This window comes from Archocentrus centrarchus, chromosome 4, assembly GCF_007364275.1.
Source record: "Archocentrus centrarchus isolate MPI-CPG fArcCen1 chromosome 4, fArcCen1, whole genome shotgun sequence".
Lineage (NCBI taxonomy): Eukaryota > Metazoa > Chordata > Actinopteri > Cichliformes > Cichlidae > Archocentrus > Archocentrus centrarchus.
Window position 1 is genome coordinate 13,221,969 of NC_044349.1, and position 23,872 is coordinate 13,245,840.

Below are 23,872 nucleotides of genomic sequence, written 5' to 3' on the forward strand. Positions count from 1 at the left end.
TTAAAACAAATAATACTAGTAGCAGTAAGCAATGACTGTACTACTTGCGTGTTTATTTAAAATCATATAGTTCACTAATAGTTCATGGTTTTGGTATCATTTTGTAATAAAAAAGAAAAAAAATTTGGGTTAAACAAATTGAGTGGGGATACTGTGCAACATGAAAAACAGACATAAAATCTGACATCACGATATCCACATGGCTCGACTCTAGGCTTTTCTAACCAATCTGCTTTGATATTTTCCTTCCCTGCTGACCAGAAAAGGGTTCGGGCTTCCTGTCACACAGTTTTGTGAACCATTTTTGCTAAATTTGAGGCTGTGGGCTAAAAGGCTGCCCCATTTGCTTGTTAAAAGCATGCAGATGAATTAACTCAGGAACATTTCTGTACCACCCATTTCTTTCTTTCTTTCTTTCTCTTTCTTTCCTTCTTTCTTTCCTTCTTTCTTTCCTTCTTGAACCTAAACCTGAACCTGTCAGTGACCCAGTCTCTCACTGGAGTATTGCATCCCTGCACTTGCTGTAGAAAGAGCTTGTATTATTAATTTGAGTGAGGCTGACTCTATTCCCCTGAGGACAACGGTTTATTATCTACAGCTCAGCAGCTCTCAGTCTATGCTTATGGATGGATATGGAAATAAAACACACAGCTGACTCAATGTGGATGAGCTCTATGTCCAAAGGAAGGAATGAGAGAGGAGGAGGAAAATCAAAGCTAACTCCACTCCGGCCCCAAAGCCAACGAATCAGCTATGTGTATTACTGAATTATTCATACTACAGATCATGTTTAAGTCATAAACGGGATTGTAAATTTACAGCAGGTTTTTCTTTTTTGTTTTGTATGTTGTTTGTTAACAGACTGAGTGGAAACAAAGAGAGTAAGCAAACAAAACTTTAAGAATGAATACTAATTCGCCAGAGTTCAAAAGACATCTGATTTTTAAAGGATATATCTGTGCATTTGCTCTAAGGAGCTATGAAGAATCAATGAATGTTACCCCCGACAACAGGAAAGGTGTGATGAATTCAGTTTCCTGTACTTCTTAAATTAAAAAACAAACAAACTACTGAGTCAATTTCATTCTTTGTTGTTGTTCTTGCCATCCTTAACAAAGATTTTTCCCTTCTGAGACAAACGCCTGGTTTGTTCTAAAGCTTTAATTTGCTCTCAAGTCAGCTTTGATCAGACTCCAGATAAATTATTGAGCGAGAGAATCCACGCAACACTAAGACTACGAACACAGCAGTTCCTCTGACAAAAGAGGAGCTGCTCGCCTTTGTGTTGTTTCTGTTGTAGGGTGGGGTTTGTGTTTTCACGCACCTGTGAGAGCTGGGATGGATGAACATGCCCCATGATGCATCAGGAAAAGGGAGAGATAAGAGGGGAAAAAAAACATTAGTATACAATAAAAAAAAAAAAACTGTCAGCAGCATGGCTGGGCTTTTCTTTTTTTTTTTTTTTTTTTTGTTGCCTTGGAACTGCACCTGTCAACTTTCAAGGTGTGTATGTGTGGGTTTCCTCTGCTATGCTTCATGTGTGTCACAGTGAAATAATTTCATACAGATTTACAACTGATTTTCCACTCCTTTTTAAACAGAATACACTTCAGCAGTGGGAACTTGGCACTATGCTGCAAGGGGGCTTGTGAGTAAGTGAGGCTCACAGATAAAGAGGGAAAGCTGAAAGTTATGGGCAAGCGGCTGAGGGAGGAGAGAAGCATTAAACTGCACATTTTTAGATCTGTGCACAGTAAATAATCCAAATTCTCTCAGGGGTTAATCAATGCCAGGAGAAAGACTTCTCAAATCGTGGCTTAAACACAATTGTGTTTACTACATGTATTCTGTTTTCCGATCATTTTGTGCTCCTGGTTTGTGTGGAGTTACGCAAGGTACACAAGGCAGAAGCACTGACTCCAGCTGAAGGAAGAACACATGGAGAAAACAAACTACCAACAGATTAAGAGCAGCTCAGAAGTCCTGCCCACACTGTTCTGACTGACGGACGATCCCTTGGAAGCAAAGAAAGCTTAGCAACAAAGAAAGAAGGGAAACATTAAGTGTAAACAACAGAAGAACATACACAGAACATTCAATTTGATACACCCTTGCTCAGCAGACACTCAACATAATCGCAATATAATGTGCACGAGTGCGTTGAATTTTTTAAAAACCCAAAACAGCAACTTATAAACTTTTCAGGGTCCTGAGAGAATCCTGGCTTGATAATCGATGGAACCGCAGAAACTTTAAATATTAAATTGCTTTCCTGAGAGCTTTCCTCTTGACGTCTCCGCACCACTGTTTGTCTTAAGTACATCTACACTGTTTACTTATTTATCCCAGCCTCAGTCCATTTGCTTCCTTAGCTCTATAATGCCTCTCTTTCTACACTCAGTGTTTCACTGAGACCACATACCCCACTTGAGTTATTCATGCATCCATGCATCTGAGGTACCTGCCTGGGTTTCCCATGAAGCACCTGTCCTACCCACTAAACAACACACAGTCACGCTTACACTCCTTTTCAGCTGCTTTTAATGTCAAGAAAAGGGGTATAAAATATTGATAGCTGGCATTTCTGTCTGGCTCTGCATGGATAATATGTAGGAGATGAAGAGGAAAAGAAACAAACGTCTGTTAGCTACCAGAGGATGGAAACAGCTTCTGTAGCCTGCTGTGCTCACAGTGTTGCTCAGCGGATTCACTGAGAGCGACGTGGTTTCATATGGGCTGTTTCTGATATGTATTTACATTGACTGTAGGTGCATTTCACCTTCTTTTAAACTGGACGTGATTTAGCACTATTAACTGTATAAAAGTCAGTGTAAAAAAAAAGAAAATTCTTCAGGAAGCTAATTAATAGCCACAAAATATAGGATTTTATTGTCTCCATAATTAAGAAAAAAGAAAATATAAACATAACCTCCACTGTGATTATTAAAACAACATAATGCTGACATGGGTTAGGGGTTTTGTTCCCACCACATTTTAAAACCCTTAGATAAAATCAAATATTCTTCCCATTTATTATTTAGTTCCTGAAAACTATTATCTCAGTTACAGTGCTTTCTGTTTATCATTGTTCAATTATTTTATCTCGCTTCACCGTCTCCTCTTCCGTCTCATCTTCAAGCTCTGCAAATAAGCCAGAAAGCCACAGCTTCACTGCACGCAGATCCCCTGCTGTTATTCACATACTGTATGAGGGGCAGAAGATGCACTCTGTAAAGCCCGCGGCTGCAAAGATACAGCTCTGCACTACTGCAGGCCTGTTACTGACCAACTGTAGGTGATACAAGACCTACTGATACACTGGCAGAAAAACTAAACAAGACAAAATAACGCAGCTTCTCTCCAGAACTGCATGGAGCAAAAATTATGAATATGTTTGTCAGTTTATTGTGCGCTTGTGGAACATTTTGTAGCTTGAATTCTTTGTACTGTTAATTAAAGCAAAATAAGTTTCTTGACAAGTGCTTGTGTACTTTTAATTTCATTCTGCACAACTGAGTGAGTTACAGTCAGGCAGAATGTGCCCATGTGTTTGTAGAAAACTTTAAACAGTACTCACACATTGGCAACTGTTTACAGAAGCTTAACAGCCTTAATGGAGCTCTTGACTGGCGTTACAGCCACACTGGAGCTGCCATCAATACTTGGCAGTAGCTCAACCCTACCTCATCCTCGTGTGCTCACAGCCTATACCAGCTTTGATTGGGTATTATTTGCACATTATACTGCCACAGACAGTCAGCAGTGTGGCGTTTTACAATGTGCTACGGTGGGCCAGGAGACGACGCGATAATAGCCACAGCACCTCTGTGTTTACAGCCTGCCACAAAATCAATGACTGCTGCCTTACTGAGAAATCAGTACAGCTTGTTCGCCTGCCTCTGACCTTGCAGTTCTAAGCAGGTGACATTTCTGTGTGTTTGTGTGTGTGCGGTTGACTTATTGAAACGTATTCACGTGTTGCAAGAAGAATTTTTCTTTTTCAAAAACCAAACAGCCAACAAAAACGTGTCTCTCATCACCATGGTAACAGCAAGTAACAACTCTGCCTGTTATTATGTCACTAACCCTGACCTCTGACCTCTCAGAGTTGCGGTTCTTTCACATTACACTAACTTAATGAGAGCTTAAATTCACATCTGTGTGTCCTTACAGCGAATGAACATGTGTTTTATGTGTTGCTTTTCTAATTTGGGAATAATTGTGCAGTCTTTTAAAATGATCAGAAAATCATATATGTATTCTGGATTTAACTGTATGGCTATGGTATTGACTTTTAAACTTCACACATACACAAAACTATTCAAGAATTGATTACTTTATCATTGATATTAAATGCCTGCAGCAGATCCGCTCATGTGACTACCAGGGCATAGTTCTCAGACCATGCCCCACTCAGTATGTCCCTGTCTTTTCCTCACTTTCTTTATTAAAACATGCTCCATTGTTTTCAGGGGTAAGGATGAGATGTGTAGACCTAGGGCAGGGACCTGGGTAGGAGTGAATGGGGTTATTTTGTAGAGATTATTTTGCTGCTTTTTTTTTTTTTGCTTTTGTTGGAAGCATGCTGTTGAAATAGATCATATATTTGACTCTTTTGTACCCACGGGCTCTTATTTGTATGTATAAAGGAAAAATTTTAATAAAAAGACAGTGATTAAAAAAACTTTAAAGATTTAATAGAAAAACATTTATTCAAGCTTTTCAAATGGCAACTGAGGAAAACATAGCTACAGTAATTGTTCGTGCATTTTTTTTTTGTGCTTTCTGTGCTCGTATTTTTCTGTTAAAAATAGGCAAAAGAAAAATTGAATAATTTTGACTACATGTTACGCAGTGAGCTGAATTTTGGCATTTTAATCTCATAGTTGTGGTTTGAAGTCTGCATCTACTCATCATGGGCATGAATGTCATGGTAATTTGGGGCTTTTAATGATTTCTTTGAACTGTTCTTTTTCCAGGGTGGAGTGATTGTACAGCATGCATCTTTAATTACTTTAAAAAAAAACAAGATTGGGTGCACAGTTTTGAATTTATTTGGGTTTTCTACTGATCCACACAGGATCAAAAGTACACATACACCCCCACTAATATTTGGTTAAATGTCTCCTAGAAAATCACACCTCAACCAGATGCTTTTGGGAGCCATAAACAAGCTTCTGGCATAATTCTGGCTGGATATTTGACCACTCTACCTGGCAGAATTGGTAGAGTTCCTTTAAATTAGTTGGTTTTTTTGGCGCATACCCAGCTTTAAAGTATAGTCCATAAATTTTCACCAAGGTTGAGTTCGGAGCTTTGGGAAGGCCATTCCAGTTGCTTAATGTTAGACTGCTTTATCCATTCCAAAACAAGTTTGAATTTGTGTTTGGGATCATTGTCCTGTTGGAACACCCAACTGTTGATTTAAGGTGAATTTGAACAGTTCCTAAGAAATCATTAAAAGTCCCAAATTACCATGATATTCATGACCATGATGAGTGCATGTTTATTTTTGACCACACCTGTAGGTATGTGCAACAAGCTTAGTTTCAAATAAACAGGCTTTAGCTGGATTGACAGAAACTGTAGTGCCATTCAGAGATACAGGGTAAGCACAGGTCTTTGTTAAAACACAGTTAATTCAAAAAGAAACCGGTCATACAGAGATAGGGATGGGAATCAAAAACCAATACCAGTTAAGAACCGGTTCCAAATTATCAGCATCATATGTGTCTGAGCTTATCAATTCCTTTATCAATGCCTGCAGGTGCTGGTGGTGCACACTGATTGCAAATCAGCAATGTCACACATGTGCTTTCTAGCATTGCCATAAAAAAGGAGTCATGGCAGAGAGGATAAAGCAGTTCAAAGCACTGCTTCATGAAGAAAGATGATAACAGTACAGTTGTAATGTCTGTAGCATGATTATTTCAAGTGGGGTTGAAACCCCCGCAAGATGCTGAAACAGCTTTCTGTGGAACATGGGATTCATTTCCAGGAGTGTCATGTTTTTGACATGTATGCGCACAACAAGTGCTGCCGCTACTGTTTCCCAACTGAGCAGCTCATCTGCACAGATGCTAAACACAATTTTATTTGACTAAGAAAGCCTGAATGGAGATGAATGCCATACAAACTGAACTGAACTTATGCTGAAGTTCACAGACCACAACGGGTGCCACTCCTGTCAGCTAAAAACAGGAAACAGAGGCTACAGTTCACACAGGCTCACCAAAATTGGACAACAGAAGAGTGAACAAATACTGCTTGGTCTCATAAGTCTCGATTTCTGCTGCTACAATCAGATAGTAGGGTCAGCATCTGGCATAAACAGCATGGAGCCATTCTGCCTTGTATCAATGGTTCAAGGCTGCTGGTGGTGGGGATATTTTCTTGGAACACTTCTGGGCTCCTTCGTATCAATACCACAGTCTTGATCAAAATCTCTAATAATTTTTTCAAGCACCTTGTTGAATCTATGCCACAAAGAATTAAAGGCACTTCTGAAGGCAAAAGGGGGTCCAACATAGTACGAACAAGGAGTACCTAATAAAGTGTCTGTGGAAGGTATATAACTCAGAAGTGGTGTGAAACTTCGGCACTCCCAAATATTTATATCATAAGCTCTGACTATAACCTCCGAAGGAGCAGGTTGGGTCTGCAGCATAAGCTACCATAGTAATCTTTTTGCTTTAAGCTCAGCACACCTCACTAACCTATTCATCTTATTTCATAATACACCCCTCAGATCAGCTTCTGTGCAGGTCTATTAGGCACCAGTACACTAAGAAAACATATTTAACAAAAGGTTTTCCATTGAGTGCCACATAAAATACTGCACTAGTGCTGCTCTGGACTTTATGTGCTGTTGACTTTTCAGGGATTAATGCTCTGTTTTGCTGTATCCAGGAGTGTTTTCTCTCAGCCTCGAAACACTATCAGCTCTTATCTGAGTGTCTCAGTGGTGAGGTTGTGGTTGGCAGCGTGACTCTGCAATCTCCCGGAGCTGCTGAGTGGCTCTTTGTTAAGACATACGCTCAGTGCGCACACACAAAAGCAGAAACAAGCACTTTACTCCGTTTTGGATCTGCATTGCTACAACATCCAAACCCACTCTCAACTCTAATACTTGGCTGAAATAAGCAATGAACAAGACTGGCAGAGCAGCTCCGAGACTTCCAAATCTCTGTAAGAGATACTCTGTCCTCCATTTCTTTAAAAAAAAAAGACAAATAAATCACAGCCTCGGTAAATACCATCTGTGCCTTAGGGTCCATTATAAAATGTCAAAATAGAGCAGCTTTTGTGAGATGAAAGACATTAAATTTCTACTGCTGACAAACTTTCACATCTCCACCTGAACCTCTGACTTATCAAGTTCACCAAGAAACTGCCTACTGTGGCAGGACAAAAGCTGCCCATTGTCCTTTCAGCAGCAGCCAGAGTCCCTTCAATTATAGATGATTCAGCTCACACCTCCGTTCTCCCTTCTTTATCCTCCACACTTCTGATCCGTCATTCTTCTTCCTTTCTTTCATTTGCAGCCATTACTGCCCCTTTGAACACCTTCAGCACCCGTGTTTCTTTCTGCCTCCATTTTTCATGCATGAAAATCTTTTAATGGAGTTAAACGATGGGAGAATAATGGGGTGGCCAGATGGGGATCATATAATCCATGGTGATTCTGTATATGTTTAAAATAGAAACAAAGGCATCGAGTTCGTTAGAATATTAGTGCTCTGCTGTCACATTGGCTCAAAGGTTACAGAGACCATCAAGTCTCTTTATAAGGGCACATTGTCAGTCTAATACATGAATCTGTTGTCCACTCATAGACAAACCCATCTGTAGGCATGCAGGGAAGTTTAAATTTTCATGTCTGAAAAGATATTTCCTCTCAGAGACTTGTTTTAGAAATGTTTAATGATTTAAAATTGTTACCAGCACTTCTTAACCTGATGGAAAAAAAATATTCACCATCTATCTATCTATATCTATATCTATATCTATATATATATATATATATAGTCCCGATTTATAAGTTGAAGTAAAACCATCCTCTGTTGTTAAATAGTGAGATCTCTGCCACTCAACAATCCTCCCAACAGCCCAAACAGGGCTCATTTGGGATGCTAGAAGCATCTAAAAACTGCCTTTAAACAGCTCAGTAGCTGTGTGTTAGCTCAAAAACTGTCTCGGCTCCTCAGGATAACACAGACAGTTCTCTGTTTTGTTTTTTTGGGTGATTTTTGGGTGGGGAGGGGTGGGTTCCCTTCAGCAGAAAACAGTTCTTGTTCACAATAGCATGTTTGGAAAGTGAATTTCTGCACCAGCAAGAAGAAAAACTTTTAAGCACTGATTTATGCTTTGTTTAGCAAAACTGCATGCATTACTCCCTTGTCGGTGATGTCTCTTTGATTCCAAGTCGCAGATCCGTTATGATTTTACTTTGATTCTTTTGAGATACAGAGTTTCAATTATCTCCCTGGAGGACGTGCCAATCACCCAGAATAAGAGGTTTTCTTAGAGATTTAAGGAAGTACAGCATCGCTTCACCTGTGGAGCTGCAATGTTGAGTGCGGGGTTGGCCAGTTCAAACCTCTCCTGGGATTTCTCTCTGGCTAGACGGGCTGCCTCCTTCACCTCCTTAAACTGCTCAGCAAACTGCAGATTGAGGGAGAGAAAAGCAGGTATAAATATAATCTGAAAGATGTTCAAAAGCAAGGTGAAAAAAATGCCTTGGACTCTACAGCCTCATAGTCCTCCTCTTCCTCAAATCTCCTCTTTGTTTGCGACATCTAATAAATGAACGTCTCTTTGAAGTATCTTCTTTGAGAGTTGCCGCACTGTGCGTGTGCGTGTACGTGTGCATGTGCATGTGGGGTGTTTACCTGCTGCAGCTGCTGCTCCGTGGAGAAGCCCAGGCCGTAGACAGTGTTGGCCCGGCTGTCTGCCCACTGGCCAAACTTCTGGGAGGTTTTGGTGAAAGTCATGTTGGGGGTGACGGTGCTGTTGATGATGGCCTGACACCACAGAGAATAAAAGCAATAAATCATGTGAATAAAGTGTGGAATGAATATCCCTGTAGGAAAACTGGGACATGCAATGGTGGCAAAAAATCTAGGACATAAATAAGAATAGGGCACAAAAAAATCTTAAAAATGTTGTATTTGATATGTTGACTGGAGGGTGTACAGACAAAATCTATAAAGCATACAGAAGACTATAAAAGATAAACATTAATCTGAGATATGAAGTATTTGTATTTCTTTTTTTTAAAAAAATACCAAAAATCTGTGATCAAGGTCAGGGAGCACTCTCTCTATTTCTGGCAAGATGTTTGGCATTCATTCATCGAGTTACTTCAAAGGCCTGTTTTCCAAGATCATTTTCAGGGATAAATGATGATATGCAAAGCAAACAAAGGAAGAACATTAATAATTACTGGCAACAAAAAATTATTTTTCATTTGTACAGCTTTTCATTTGCAGTGGAAAGAGGGCAACTATTCACTGCAGCTCACCACAACAAACAGGCCGGTGCTTGAGCTTCACACATTTCTTTCAGATGCTCATTAGCAATAACAGCAGCAAGATTAATCATATCACCAAGTGGATTATGTGAATATAATCTAGAGCATCTTTTTTTTTTTTTAAATTTATGTCACATACAGTTGAGTATCCATCATGGAGCTCTTATGTTTGTGCAAATAGTGACGAAAACAACCTATAACCAGGCCACAGAAAGCGAGCTCGGTGAGAAAGCTTGTTTTGGTGTGCAGTCTGATGAGGTGGATCTGTTGCCAAATGATTTCTTTAGTCTCTTCTCCAAAAGCTTCTAGTCTCAGGGTGGCAAATTGGCACAACTGGCTGAAAAAACAACAAAGCACACTGTTTTCTCTGAATTTCTTTCACTAACAAGATATCCTCTAAGGGACTCCCAGGTGCTTCAGCGCTGCTGTGGAGGCTGCATTACTGATATGGGTGTGTTAGAAATTTTCTGCTGACGCCGGGTGCATTTAAGTAATGCAATCCCACCCAGAACAGCCACATAGCAAACTGATCTTTTTCCAGTTGTCTGAAGAATCTCATTTGTGAGCTTAATAAAATGCAAGAGAGGAAAATATAATGCTCCACAAATAAAGACACTCTACACTGTTCCAATGCTAGTACCAGATGATGGAAATTCCATTAACATAAAAATAAAGTGAAGTAAAATTATATTCATATAGCACCTTTCAAGATAAATATCACAAAGTGCTTCAAAACAAAAATGCTGGAGCATCAAAACAAAAAGTTACTGAGAAGCAAGTTTAAAAAGATAAGATTTTAGCTGCCTTTTAAAAGAGGCCACAGAGTCCACTGAGCTCAAGCTCGGAGCGAGAGAGCTCCAGAGTCCGGGGCCACTGCTGGATAAGGTATCACAAAATACAGTATGTTAGGGTAGGTGTAATAAACACACCCCTAAAAATAAAGACAAAAAATGCTAAATGCAAGGCTGATTTGACTTCATGCAGGCTCAGGCTTGCTGTATTTAACAGAAATGTATTCATAAATACAGAAATAACTTCCTCTAAAATTTAAGAATACTAAAAAAAAAAAAAAAATGAAAACTTGTTTTCAGACAGAGTGGTTTATTTTCACCTTCTCAAAAACCTGAGGAGAATCGTGTCGTATGTGCCTGAACTTGAAAGTTTGTGGCAAAACTCGAATGGCTCAAAACTGACCTGATTCTGACTTATAAAAAGCAAGCAGCAATCTCAGAGGATTAAAAAAAAATATGGAAAAAGCTCCTAGTTCTCTAATGGCTGTTTGAGGCTGACTCCAAAAATTATAACTTACTTGACAAAACAAACATCTGACACCACACTGGACCTGACTTTGACAACCCCTGTGCACTCTTGGCTTATGAAGTACAGTCCTGTTAAAATATGTCCCGGCTACTCTTAAAACATTTCCAGATTTGTAACGCATTTTAGTGATGTGCACATATCAAACAGAAAATAGGCACAGACCTGACTGCATGTGTGATTGGATTCATGTGTTTATGGGTGTTGGGCTCCTACCTTAGTTCCACCCACACTGATGATGCGGTACACATTGCGGGTGGCATCATAAAAGAAGGACACAGTGACGGCATGTTTGCTGGCCGGCAGCCAGTTGCGTTTGGTGGCCGGGTCGATCTGGAACACATGAGCTCTGGCACTGAAGATGGGCTGCTCCCTTAAAGCAAAAGATAAGAAACCTGAATAAATTAACTTGTGATTGTTCATTTGGTGTTACACAAATTTACAACCACCACAGCACCACCATGCACTCCACTCAAGTGGAGTACTCAAGTACAATTACGCAACATGTACTGTTCCGATTAAAGGGAGTCAGTAAACAACTGATGCAGTTTGCTCTTTCTTCTGTTTCGCTCTCTGCACAGCGCAGCAACTTTATTAAAACAAATATAGCAGAACATAAAGCCAGGAGAATCACGTGCATTTCTACACAAAGTCACAGTTATTAAGTTATGCTTATATCTGAGAAAACTTAAGAAAACGATCATTACAGATGTCAACACATCTGCTTATGATAAACTGTTTGTTTTGCAAATCTGTCTGTAGCTCTTTAACTAAGCTTTTCCATGTCATATACTCATGCATGTTTGAAACCTCATTTGTAAGTCACTTGCTTCGTTGCTTAAAGCCCGTAGGAGTTTATATCAATTATGTACCATTATTTTTATTTATTTACATACTAAGAGAAAAGGCACGAGAAGAAGAATAAAAATTGTGACTAATTTTATGAGCAATACACCACATTTAGCATATGGAACATCAAATTAAATGAAAAATGTTTTGGCATGCATGCATATTTGCTGGAGTGCACCTAATTTGTTTACATATAGTGCAATCAATCATTTTGCAACTACACGTCAGTTTTACCGGGAGGTAAATGTATCACCTTCAGTCTGAACTCTTTACTTGTCACTCAGCTCTCTCACAGCTAGAGCGGGGACCCCGAGGTCAGGCGTTACATGCCTGATTTCTTAGGAGACATAAATCTGTCTGCATGTGACGCTCCTGGCTGAGCCAGTTTTCACAGTGGAGAAACTCTTCAGGGGTTGTGAATATGAAGATGAGTGTGCTTTGGAGTATCAGAGCGCAATGGTAGACTGTCACTTTAAATAGAATGCAGAGTCTATGTAAGATGCATATTTAGATTTTTCTCCAGTAATCCTAGCTGTGGTTGTATTTGTATAGTTTTTGAGACATCTGTCACTGAAATTTACTGCCTGATAGCAAACAGATTCACGATCTTTCACTTCAGCCTTAAAATAACACTGAAACACCCATATGTTTAAATCAAGTGGCGCTTCAACACTCCAGTTCTCCTGTCCCTAATTTAATTTGAAATCCTAATATTATACTCCAATTCTTGCTCTACCTTGTTTTTGCTTTCTACAGTACTGACTCCTTTTTCAGGATAATAACACAGTAAGGAAATATTATAACCACAGCAACCTTGTAAGAGACACACCTGAAGCATTTTACTTATATTTCCAAGGATTTATATTAGCTTCGGTTAAACCTGCATTACAGGTATCAACAGCAAGAGTTGTTACAGACCAGTAACACCTCAATGCTCAGTATGTGCTGCAGGGCTGCTGCAATGACTCTTACTTTTCAAGACAAACTTGAAAACATTTGCATATTAGTCTGAGTACCTTTTATAATGTAAAGAACTAAAGTGACAGACTACAGTGAATTTTTAATTTTCTCAGTACCACAGCTTCTTTTATTATCTTACCCATTAACTGTCTATTATCACCACTTCATCAGGATCTCATTCAAGTAAAATCAGAACTTCTGATGGGCGCACCCTTAAGTCTTTTTTTTTGCATATATTCTGTGCAAACTGCATCTTTAAAGTTGTGGCGTGTTAGAAAATACTGTTGTAGAATATAATTCTACCTTTTTTGCTCAAATATTATTGAGCAGCTGGCTCAAAACTTAACACAAGCAGTGCTCTGAGTCTTCCTTGTGGCTCTTTTTATTTAAAGCTTGTAGTCATTATATAGATCATTTTTTTTCGATGTAGTAGCTAGTCAAAATAAGACATTTCTTTTAATAAGCATTTGTTTTCTGCTTTTTTCCGGAAAAACAAATGTAGTCTTAGTTATCTCTTTTTGAACTGTATGGAAAAATTGGAACTAAAACGGTTTAGGAACATTTTTTTAGCTTGCTGATCAAAGGCTAAAACATCTGCATCCGTCAATAACAGTAAACCAATATCATCATTCTCTGATGTAGTAAAACTGTCAGAATGTAAATCATGAACAAAAAATTCTCTTAATCTCCAAATTGTTTGACTGTGTTTCTCATGGCCCTTGAGGTCATTCATGTTATCCTGATATAATGAGGCTATTGATGCAAATGAAGCTGAAGATTTGCTATCCGCTAGCGATCCAATTAGTATCCCGGTCTCTCTGAAGACAAACTACATACACTCTCCGTGGGCCGAACAATGAGCGACTACACAGGACCTTTGGAGAATTCATGCAACATTACACAACTAATAGAGTTTGCACAAAGTCAGTGTAGGCAATGAGCCATTCTCATGGAAAGTCAATTATATACCAACATTAATGAGGATAATGTGAAACAGGAGTAGGCTTTGGTCTTTGTCTCAGCAGGAGACACAGACATGTATATAGGTCAGCGATGACTATATGAAGAATTGTTCCTGCTGGATTTGCTTGGCATTATTCAAGATTTGCATACAAACAATAGTTCTTATTGTTTCAGCACAATTGCTGGAGGTACAATTAACAATACACAATAGCAGCACCAGCAAGGGAGCAGATTTCTGTCATTCAGGTCTAGAATGGCTGCAGCAACAGATTGAATAAATATAATTTACTTCTGATAAGTTATAAAGAAATCTCACATTTGTCTATGTACACACTTGGCTCATAGCACTAGATTTACTGGTTTCATTCCTATTCTATAAATAAACTCTCTCATAGTTTTTCACTGACGTTAAAGAAACACAGTAACATTTTTTCTTGATACATAAATAGAAGTTCTGTGATAGTTCCCCCAAGGACAGAAAAACACACAACACTGGTTTTATGCAAAACATTCAGAGAGCAGGAACTCCTTTAATAAAAACCTTCCGACCTCAGAGTTCATGGTAATTCGACTGGAACGGCCTTGTTCACATTTCTGTGCAGGTACAAATAAAGTGATCTGTAAAACTCAATATATTTTTATGTATAGTCATGAAAATGAAGGTTTTCATAACACTCTATGCAGTTCTGTGAAAAACTAAACACATTCCATGATTCAGTAGCTTGTAGAATCACCTTTAGCAGCAATAATGTGAAATAATTGTTTTCTGTGTGACTTTATCAGTCTCTCACGTCATTGTGGAGGCATTTGGACCCATTTTTCTTTCCAACATTGCTTCACTTCATTGAGGTTTGTTGCTATTAATTTATGCACAGCTTTCTTAAGGTCCTCAGTATTTCAAACAGGTTGAGGTCTGGACTTTGACTGGGCCATTGCAGCACTTTAATTCTTTTCTTTTTCAGCCATTCTGTTGTAGATTTGCTGCTGTGCTTGGGATAATTTTTCTGTTGCATAACCCAAATTTGGCCAAGCTTTAGCTGTCAGACAGATGGCCTCACATTTACAGAGGAGTTCACGGTTGACTCAATGACTGCAAGATGCCCAGATCCTGTAGCTGCAAAACAAGCCCAAATCGTCACCCTCCACCATCGTGCTTGACAGCTAGTTTAATTGGCCTGATATGCCGTTTGGTTTTCCTCAAACGTGGCGTTGTGCATTATGACCAAACATCTCCACTTTGGTTTTGTATGTCCAAAGGACATTGTTCCAGAAATCTTGTGGTTTGTTCAGATGCAGCTTTGCAAACCTAAGTCCTTTTTTTCAGAGACAAGAAGCTTTCTGCTGACAACCCAAACAAGCCATACTTATTCAATCTTTTTCAAATGTACTGTCATGGACGTTAACATTTAGCTAACTGAGACCTGCAGCTCTTAGGACTATGGTCCTTTCTTTTTCATATGACTGTACTACAGTTAGCCTAAAAAATAAAGTTATATAGGCCAGGCTACCCAGCAAAATAGTTAGCTCTAATAGCCACAGATCATTTAAACCTGTAAAAGCTGTGCTTTAATAGGTGCTTTCAGCCATGTTGCTATATTCAATCTCAACTCTAACAAACATGCTGTTGCAACATTTTAGCTACACTAATAACAAGATGAATAGGTATGCATCTTCTGTGAATAAGGAAAAATGTCTGTAAGGAGTTCACCTTGTGTTTTGTGCTCAATGGCTCTGGCATTTTATTAGATGTACTTAGTATAATGTATCATATCAATTCTTTCTTTCAGCTTTTTAATAACCAACTATATGACCAACTATATGTTGACTATTAAGGTAAAAGATAGCACTGGGCTGCATGTTAAAATGTGAAATATGTTTTGAATATTGTTTCTGTCACCCTTGAAAATGAAGTGAGAAAACAGAAATACAGTACTGTGTGAAAGTCTTGAGCCACTCTCTCATTTCTTTATATTTTGCTTCCAATATGCCAGACTTAATTTTTTAAAATGATCTTGGACAACATTTCTCCAGTCCGTTTGTTACTAGTAGTCTGTCACAAACACACATAATTTGTTCCCATTTCTTTAGTTGAATCTACAAAAAAAAATGCAAAGAATACACAGTTTATACGGTATAAAACACAGTATTTTGTACCAACAAGATTATATAGAGGAGGTCAGAAGATTGGTACAACAGTGAGTGTCTACATTTATTAAACACAGTGGAGGCTCTGTCGTGGTTTGGGGCTGCATTTCAGCCAGTGGTGTTGGGGATCTTCCCAAAATTGATGGAATTATGAATGTAGAAATGTACCATCAGATTTTGATCCACCATGCAGTACCATCTGGAAAGCATCTGACTGGCAGCAGCTTCGTGACAATGATCCCAAACACACTGCCAATGCGGTAAAAGCATACTTGGTTAGAAAAGCACTGTCAGTCATGGATTGTCCTTCCAGCAGTGTGGGATCATCTCTACAGAGAACAGAACAAAAGGCAGCCAACATCCAAAGAAGAGCTTTGAATGTCCTTCAAGGATCCTGAAGAACTATTCCTGAAAACTTCTTAAAGAAATTATAAAGCTGCCTAGGAGTTCAGGCTGTGTTGAAGAATAAAGGTGGTCATACCAATATTGACTTTCAAGCTTAGTAGAATACATTTTTGCCTCATATACTGCATTTCCATATATTTTCCACCTGTTTCAATAAACTGTTGCCCCTATTTCCCATTGAGGGATGGCTTGAGACTTTTGCATACTACTGTATTATTTGTTTTAGGTAATTATCACTTTGTACTTCATTGTATTACTTGGTTTACATTGTTATTCACAATAAACTGATGAGCTGAGACAAACATTTACAGATTAACTGATCATTTTCAGTGTCACTACCGCAGACCACTGCTTTGTTTCTAAAAGGCAGGAATTCATTATTGTTCTTTCTTGTACATATTATAACTTTATGTGATATCATTAATTCATGCTCATTCATGCCTTTTTTTTTTTTTTTTTGCTGGAGTCAGTGTCTGCCCAAACAGATTACAAGCTTGTGTGCAATGACCTGCTGAATGCTGTTTCACCATTTAACAGGTCATTACATGCATTTGCCTGTTAAAAATTGATAAATGTGGAATACATTTTCAGTCAGGCAAGACTTTTGTTTTACTTACACTATATTGATCTACTTCAGCATTAAAAATGTGAATACGTAGGTTTGACAAGAAGAATCAGCAGAGAAACCGATCAAATTGGGACGAATCGATTTCACCACACTGAGGGTGCAGCTCTGCTTTCATGCGTGATCCACTTCTAATTATGATTCTTGATGTGATACTTGAAGGCAACAGAAGTTTAGAAGATTCTTTAAACTTTATAGCAATGCAGAGAAAAATATCACACACACCAGCTTCAATTCAATGTTAGATGCTCTTGGAGGTGGAGATTTCAAAAATAATTGCTTTCATTACATTTTTACTGCATCACTGTCAGGTTAAATTTATCTGGGATGTGATTTTTCTCCTAGCGGAGGTAATGAACCGTTATCGGGGATGTCTGAGCAGTAATTTGAAACTGAGCATGAATGCCTGCAAAGTGAAAACAGCCACGTAGGTCAGCGGAAGTGTATTAAAGCCTTCTTGTTCTCTGATGGCTTCCCTCTATAGAGGACTGGCTCTATATGTATTAAACTACATACAGATTGAGCTATCAGGGGTTTCTGTTTATGGCCACTGCTGCAGGTAGCAGCCAAGCATATATCATATTTTCCTGTCTCTGAATCATTGGTAGGAAAGAGCTTGCAGGAGACAGAATTTAGAAGGAGAAGCTGTTTGTTTGGCTCAGTCCAACATTCGATAAAATCTCTCATTCGGTATGTATTGAAATTCATATGAATGCTTCTTGGCAATTAATTGATGGTGCGGGTGGAGTGTAGCTGCTGGCCTCGGGGCTGTGTGCCCCCTCTTCCTAGTGTCAGAGCTAGAGGATGCAGAGCCAAGATTGTGGATTAAAGGGAACTTTAAAAACTTTATTCAAGAGCTCAGACACAGCTGCTTTACTCTGCTATCCTCTGACAATGAAATAAAGATTTTCTTAGGACAAACTTCAAGTGGTTTTAATTAGGGAAGGGATGTTCTTAAGCTACCATTTAGCTCTGCATCAAAATCAAAATACAGAGCCTGTGCGTCAAACAGCTGTAGATGTGTGCGGCGCACACACACACACACACAAAGATGTGCAGAAGCAAAGATAAAATTTCCCAGAAAGGAATGAACAGTGATTGTGCCATTCAGGTTTGAACGGCACTTGAGAATTCAGCCTTGTAGCTCTGCTGGCTGAGGTCCCAGCACAGCTTTCTCTCCTGTAGCTGCCAGGTTTTGCCTGTCTGCTTTTTTCATGTCTTTCCACTCTGACCCTGAATACACAAAAAAATCCCAAGAACTGCAGTAGGAGTTCTTAAATGAGGAAAAAAAAAGTGGTTTTATAGCAGGCTGCTGTCTCAGTGTTTCCCTAAAAAAACAATCCAAAGATTCTCCAGTATCTTACATTGATTTTATATGGTTTATATTTTATTTCCCCCCATTTCTTGTCTCTCTCCACTACAAATAAAGCCACTGTGGCTAAAAAAAAAAAAAAATTGACAGAAAATTATTTTTAAAATACCAAATTATTTCCAATGAATATGACCAACATCTGTTTGAGCTTCTCAGTACTGATTTTCTTTTGATAATAAGGTAAAGGGATTTGTATGTTTCTATATTCTTATGTATGTTGTATGAAAATGTCATTGTACTGGCTCTGCTTGTATGATGACAGTAAATTGAACTAATTAAGAGTTAATTAAGAGTTTTGAAAATAGCTGCAATTATTACCAGTGCTGCATTAGTTCAGGCTGTGCAATAGCTGCCTTAAAGTTCTGTTCATGCAGATTACAAGGAATTCATGATCATAGTTCACAATTTATAATTTTCCACGCAGCCTCCAATAATTTCCACTTCACACATTAAATAATTTACTGTATTCCACAGGATCACAGATAGTTTTTTTCTTTTCATTTAAAATTAATGTAAGTAAATGTTTTAGCACTTAAAAGCAAAGCAACTCAACACTGAGTTGGTAATTTTGCTTCTATACACCATCAAGGTGGATTTTAAATCAAATCAATATGTCACTGAAGTGCAGACTTTCAGCTTTAATTCAAGGGGTTTAAAAAGATCTGGAGTTCACTGAACTTGCATTTCACCGGAGTTCCCAATATGAGGTCAAAAGTGATGTTGATGAAGTGACAGAGGCCATCATCAGGCTGAAAACCCAATAAACCCATCAGAGACAAGGCTGGTCTGGGGCCAGCTACACGAAAGCTAAATACTTGAATCTCGAAAACTCAAAACACACAATGACTAGGACCTAACAAAGACAATAAATACACTAGGGATGACAAGGGAAACAGGCAACAGGTGAGGGGCACAGCTGAACATAATTACACAGGGGAAGCAAAACTAAACACACAGCACAAGGAACATGAGACTATCAAAATAAAACAGGAAGTGACCAATCATAACACACACGCAGACTTAACACAAGAAAACCTGACACAGAGGGAATCTAAACATATGACTAGACACCTACTCGAACACAGGCTGACAACACGGGGAAGACAGACACAGGACAAGGGAAGGACACTACGGGAAAACACAGGGAGAACTAAACTAGAGCTAAGGGAGAGAGGGAACCTAAACACCACACAAGGAAACAACGGGAAGGGAAACTAAACACAGAAGGGCCAAGACACAGGAACAAAACAGACACGGGAACATGAACGAAGGTAAACGTGAATAACGTACAAACAACTAAATAAACAGAACACCCAAACAACAAACTGAGAAACTAAACTGTAAGAAGAACTAGGAAACCACCCAAAAAGTAAAGCAAAACAAAACTACACAAAAGGAATTAAACACACTGGGCCACCGGCCCAGAACCATGACAGGAGGAGGTTTTACAATAAGGTGCAAACCACATTAACTCTCTAACATGGTGGGGGGAATGTTATGGCCAGTGGAACAAGGTCACTAGTGTTTACTGATGAAGTGACTGCTGATAGAAGCAGCAGGATGACTTGTGGCATGTACAGGGCTATACTCTCTGCTCAGATTCACACAAGTGCTGCAAAACTGATCAGACAGAAATTCACAGCACAAATGGATGATGACCCAAAGCAAACTGCAAAAGCAACCCAAGAGTTTCTCAAGGGAAAGAAATGGGATGTTCTTCAATGGCTAAGTCAGTCACCTGATCTCAACCCAACAGAGCAGCTTTTTAGGCTTTGATTAGAAAGTGAAGGTGGCTGAAGTGAAAGCCTAGCAGAGCAAAACAGGAAACAGAACATTTGGTGAGGGCTATAAAATTATAAGTGACTATAATTTCTCAAATGAATGCAAAAAAAACTTTCTAAAACCACTTCTGACATTCACATCTGGATTGTTTGATTTAAATTCCAATATGGTCGAGTACAAAGGCAAAACTACAAAAAAAAAAAAAAACCTGAAAAACCTATGGACTTATTATATCACTCACAAACGTACTTTGTCTCTTTGTGAATTTTTTGCAGCTGTTGACTCACTGTCAGGCCCTTTGGTAATGATTTCTAGTCATCATCAATCACTTCAGAATAATATGACATTTTTAAAAAAAATATTGCCAGTGTGGCTGACTTGTTTTTGCGGGCATGGCAGACACAGTCAGCACCAAAAAGTGAAATTCTTTACATCACAAGGCTAACTGAACAAACGTTCTTTAGTTCATTCGATTAGCTTTGCTTAATTTAACTAGCTGAACAAACTAAAGAACTGTCCACTTCACTCCATTGTAACTGAACATTGCAGCTTTCCCCAGGCTGTAATGACTAGGTAGCATAACCAACCTGAACACACCGCCTAGCATATCATTAAATAATGCAAGTTACCAAAGCCATTTCTCAAAAGCTATTGTTCATCCATTATTTACACACATGCCAAACTGAAGTTTAAAGAGAAAAAAAATAAAATAAAGGGCAGTACAGTAGGATCTGCAGACTCTGTTTTTTTCTCTTCATAAATGATATATATATTCAACTCACCAGTGGGCCCGTGCCCCACAGACTGAAAAATCACTGGTTTATGTCCAGATCATGGTAAATGGTAAATGGACTGAAGAAAGAGCTTTATTTGTCACATACATTTACATGCAGTGAAATTCATTCTCTGCATTTAACCCATCACACACATGGAGTATGTAGTACACACAGCACAGCATGGAGCAGGGGGCAGCCAAAGGGCGCCCGGGGAGCAACCTGGGGGGGGTGGGCTTGCTCAGGGACCCACAGCCCGAGGATTTGAACCAGGGTCCTCTCAGTGACGAACCCTCTTCTTCTCCCCTAGGCCACCACTCCAGGCCTGGTTCTCATATAGCGCTTTTCTATTCTACATGAGCACTCAATACTCTTTATACAGCGAGTCTCATTCATCCATTCACACACACACATTCATACAAGCACTTTCAACATCTATCTATCATTCACACACAATCACACTCCAATGAACGCACCAGGAGTGACTTGGGGTTGAGCATCTTGCCCAAGGATGCTTTGGCATGCAGACTGGAGCACCTGCTCTACCTCCTGAGCCACCTCCACCCCAAATCATGTGTTCCTCAGATGGTGATGATCACATAAGTAACCTAGTGTGAACACATTACATTAAGCAGATATGCATTTTGTTTGTGTTTACTGTTCTGTGAGAGGTTTTGTGTGTGCATCATAATATGATGCACACACAAATAATATGATGCATGCACACATAAGACCGAATGTCATTGTCTATTTTCAGAGTGGGGTCGGTAATATAGGATTTTTTTTTCTCTTTGTCTCTTATTAGCTGGCTTATTATAGATAGAATGGTATTGTGGTGTTTCAGATTGTATTTTGTCGATACCCACAAAAACGATACAGTATGTTGGTGATTAGTTTCTGCGGCTCTAATTCCTCTAATTGTTTCTCTAATTGTGAAATGCCTGCTGTGATAATTAAACCCATGGGCATTTCGACAGGGCTTTTAAACCTTTAAAACTCCTTTACTACTTCTGTACAGTCAGTCAAGCAAAAACAGTACAAAGGAGTGTGTTTGTTTTTTTTTAATGAAATAATGGCTTGCTATTGCACTCAGGTGCAATATGAATTTTTCATATTACAGTGAAATGATCTGAAATGGAAAAACTGCATTCACCATTTAAACATGAATTAAATTACTAAAAAAATGGTGCTGCCTGTAGCTAGGTAACACTCTTTCAGCAGATTTTACTAGATTCTTTTGGTTGCTTCAGACCTTTGAACGGTACGAAGATGCTTTGAAAAAAGCATTGTGCTCAAACATATCTTCCACCTTTTTAAATTACAGAAAATTAAAAAGGTGGAAAATATATGAACAAAGTTCCTCCATCACTCATGGAGAGATGCACACAGTTACAATGCAAGGGTGCAAAGATTGGCAGATGTAAGACCTGACTGGATTAACAATAATTGAGTCTCACAGTATTTAGATGTCCATCTTCCAGAAGGATCAGCTGAAGCAGCAGAGGGAAAAGCAACTACATACATGCATTTATAGCAACTGTAGTCAAACATTATATCTTTAAAATTTCGGTAATTATGAGAGCAACTCTAATTTACACAAAGAATATAACAAAACTATATTGTATGAAATATGCTGCAATAGATTGTAGTACAGAACAATGTGTCAAGCAGTTAAGTTTTAATCATCCATCCATCCTCTTCTACTCATCCCTTTCAATGTTGCAAGGTGGCTGGAGATTATCCAAGCTGTCTTAGGACAACAGGCTGCCAGTCTATTGCAGGGATAATACAGAAAGACAGACAACCACTCACACTCACATTCATTGCCAGTTAACCTAACCTATGCATGATTTTTGACTTCGGGAGGAAGCTAAAATTTTTTGATTTATGTAATACACACCACTCTGAGGCTTTGTATATCTCCCCATTAGTTCATTTTCTTATTGATTTACTTTTTGGTACTTAACTGAATAGCATAATTAGAGATACCTATAGGAAATGAAGGACATGGCATAAGCAGCCCTCTACAAAAATTAACCTCTGAACCAGAATCTGATCTAGACAAATGCAAAACTTCTGCAGAACGTCCTACATCTCACAGAATGCAATGTTTTCATGTAAGAGCACTGCCACTTCCAAAATGACTTGCACCATGACCTTTTGTTCCTCCACTAAGCTGAGGTGAAGGCTCAAGCCTCACTGGAGCTATAAATGTTTTCAGTCCCCTTTGTTTGTTATTAAGATGACTCAGAAATTACCCCGCTGAATTTTAAAAAATGCAGTGGAGAAGGAGAGCTTGTGTAGAGAGAGAATTCATTATATTCCCCTGTGGATCTGGATAATTTATTTAAATTGCAGTCCTTTTTTGTTGCCTTTATGGGTCTTAAAGTTTCCACAATTTCTGATTGTTCCTCAGCACTGAAAGGAATGTGTAAGGACTCTTGTGTTTGCTCTGGCAGACAGCTGCAGAAGATTTAATATGCTTTGCTTGTGGTTGAGATATTTTAGTTAGAGAAGCTGCAAGGTAACTGTTCTACATTTCACATGGTCTTTGTGACCCCCACAATAAAGGAAAGGAAAAACACTGAAAGCATAGTTTGGGCTTTAAGAACAGACTTAAAGATTGACTGAAATGTCATTTTGATGGTTCATAAAGGTGGAATGTACCTAAAGACTGGCAATAAGTCCAATATAAAAATGCATGTCAAAGGCATGAAAAAGAGGATGTTGAAGTACAACTTAGGCCCAAACAGTGCATGTTTGCCTGACTTTCACAAAAGCTGTCTGACTCCTTTGCAGAGAATTCTTTTGTACATGACAGTGAAAGTTCCTTCTTAATTATTTTCTTTTAACCGGTTTTATCAAATCTGATTGTCCTAGATCAGGAATCTCTTAACTTTAGAGCCAACATGAACAAGAAGCACACTAAACGGATCTAATTAACTCTCAGTGTCAGTATATGAATAAACATTTTTGACATTCAGCTCTGTAAAGCTGTTAGTAGGCATGAATATGGTAACTTGTCATACGTTAGATGTTGGGATGATGCTCATTTCTGTAGCTTTAGTTTAGTGTCTCACTCTTTTTGTTTCCAGGCTGTCAGCTATGAGCAGCTGTCTCCTTCTGCTTTTGCATGCAGGGTTTCACTT

The 23,872-nt window shown here is 38.8% G+C and overlaps 1 protein-coding gene across 2 annotated transcripts in view; it reads right to left on the minus strand.

Moving 5' to 3' along the window:
* The window catches only part of homer3b (homer scaffold protein 3b), a 56,772-nt gene that overhangs the window by 18,145 nt on the left and 14,755 nt on the right, over positions 1–23,872 (minus strand). For both annotated transcript variants that reach the window (XM_030726733.1, XM_030726732.1), the window contains 4 exons: positions 11,066–11,222; positions 8,892–9,023; positions 8,557–8,664; positions 1,325–1,333 (listed from right to left, as the gene is read on the minus strand). In XM_030726733.1, coding sequence (XP_030582593.1) covers positions 1,325–1,333; positions 8,557–8,664; positions 8,892–9,023; positions 11,066–11,222 — 406 coding nt within the window. The remainder of the gene's footprint in view (positions 1–1,324; positions 1,334–8,556; positions 8,665–8,891; positions 9,024–11,065; positions 11,223–23,872) is intronic.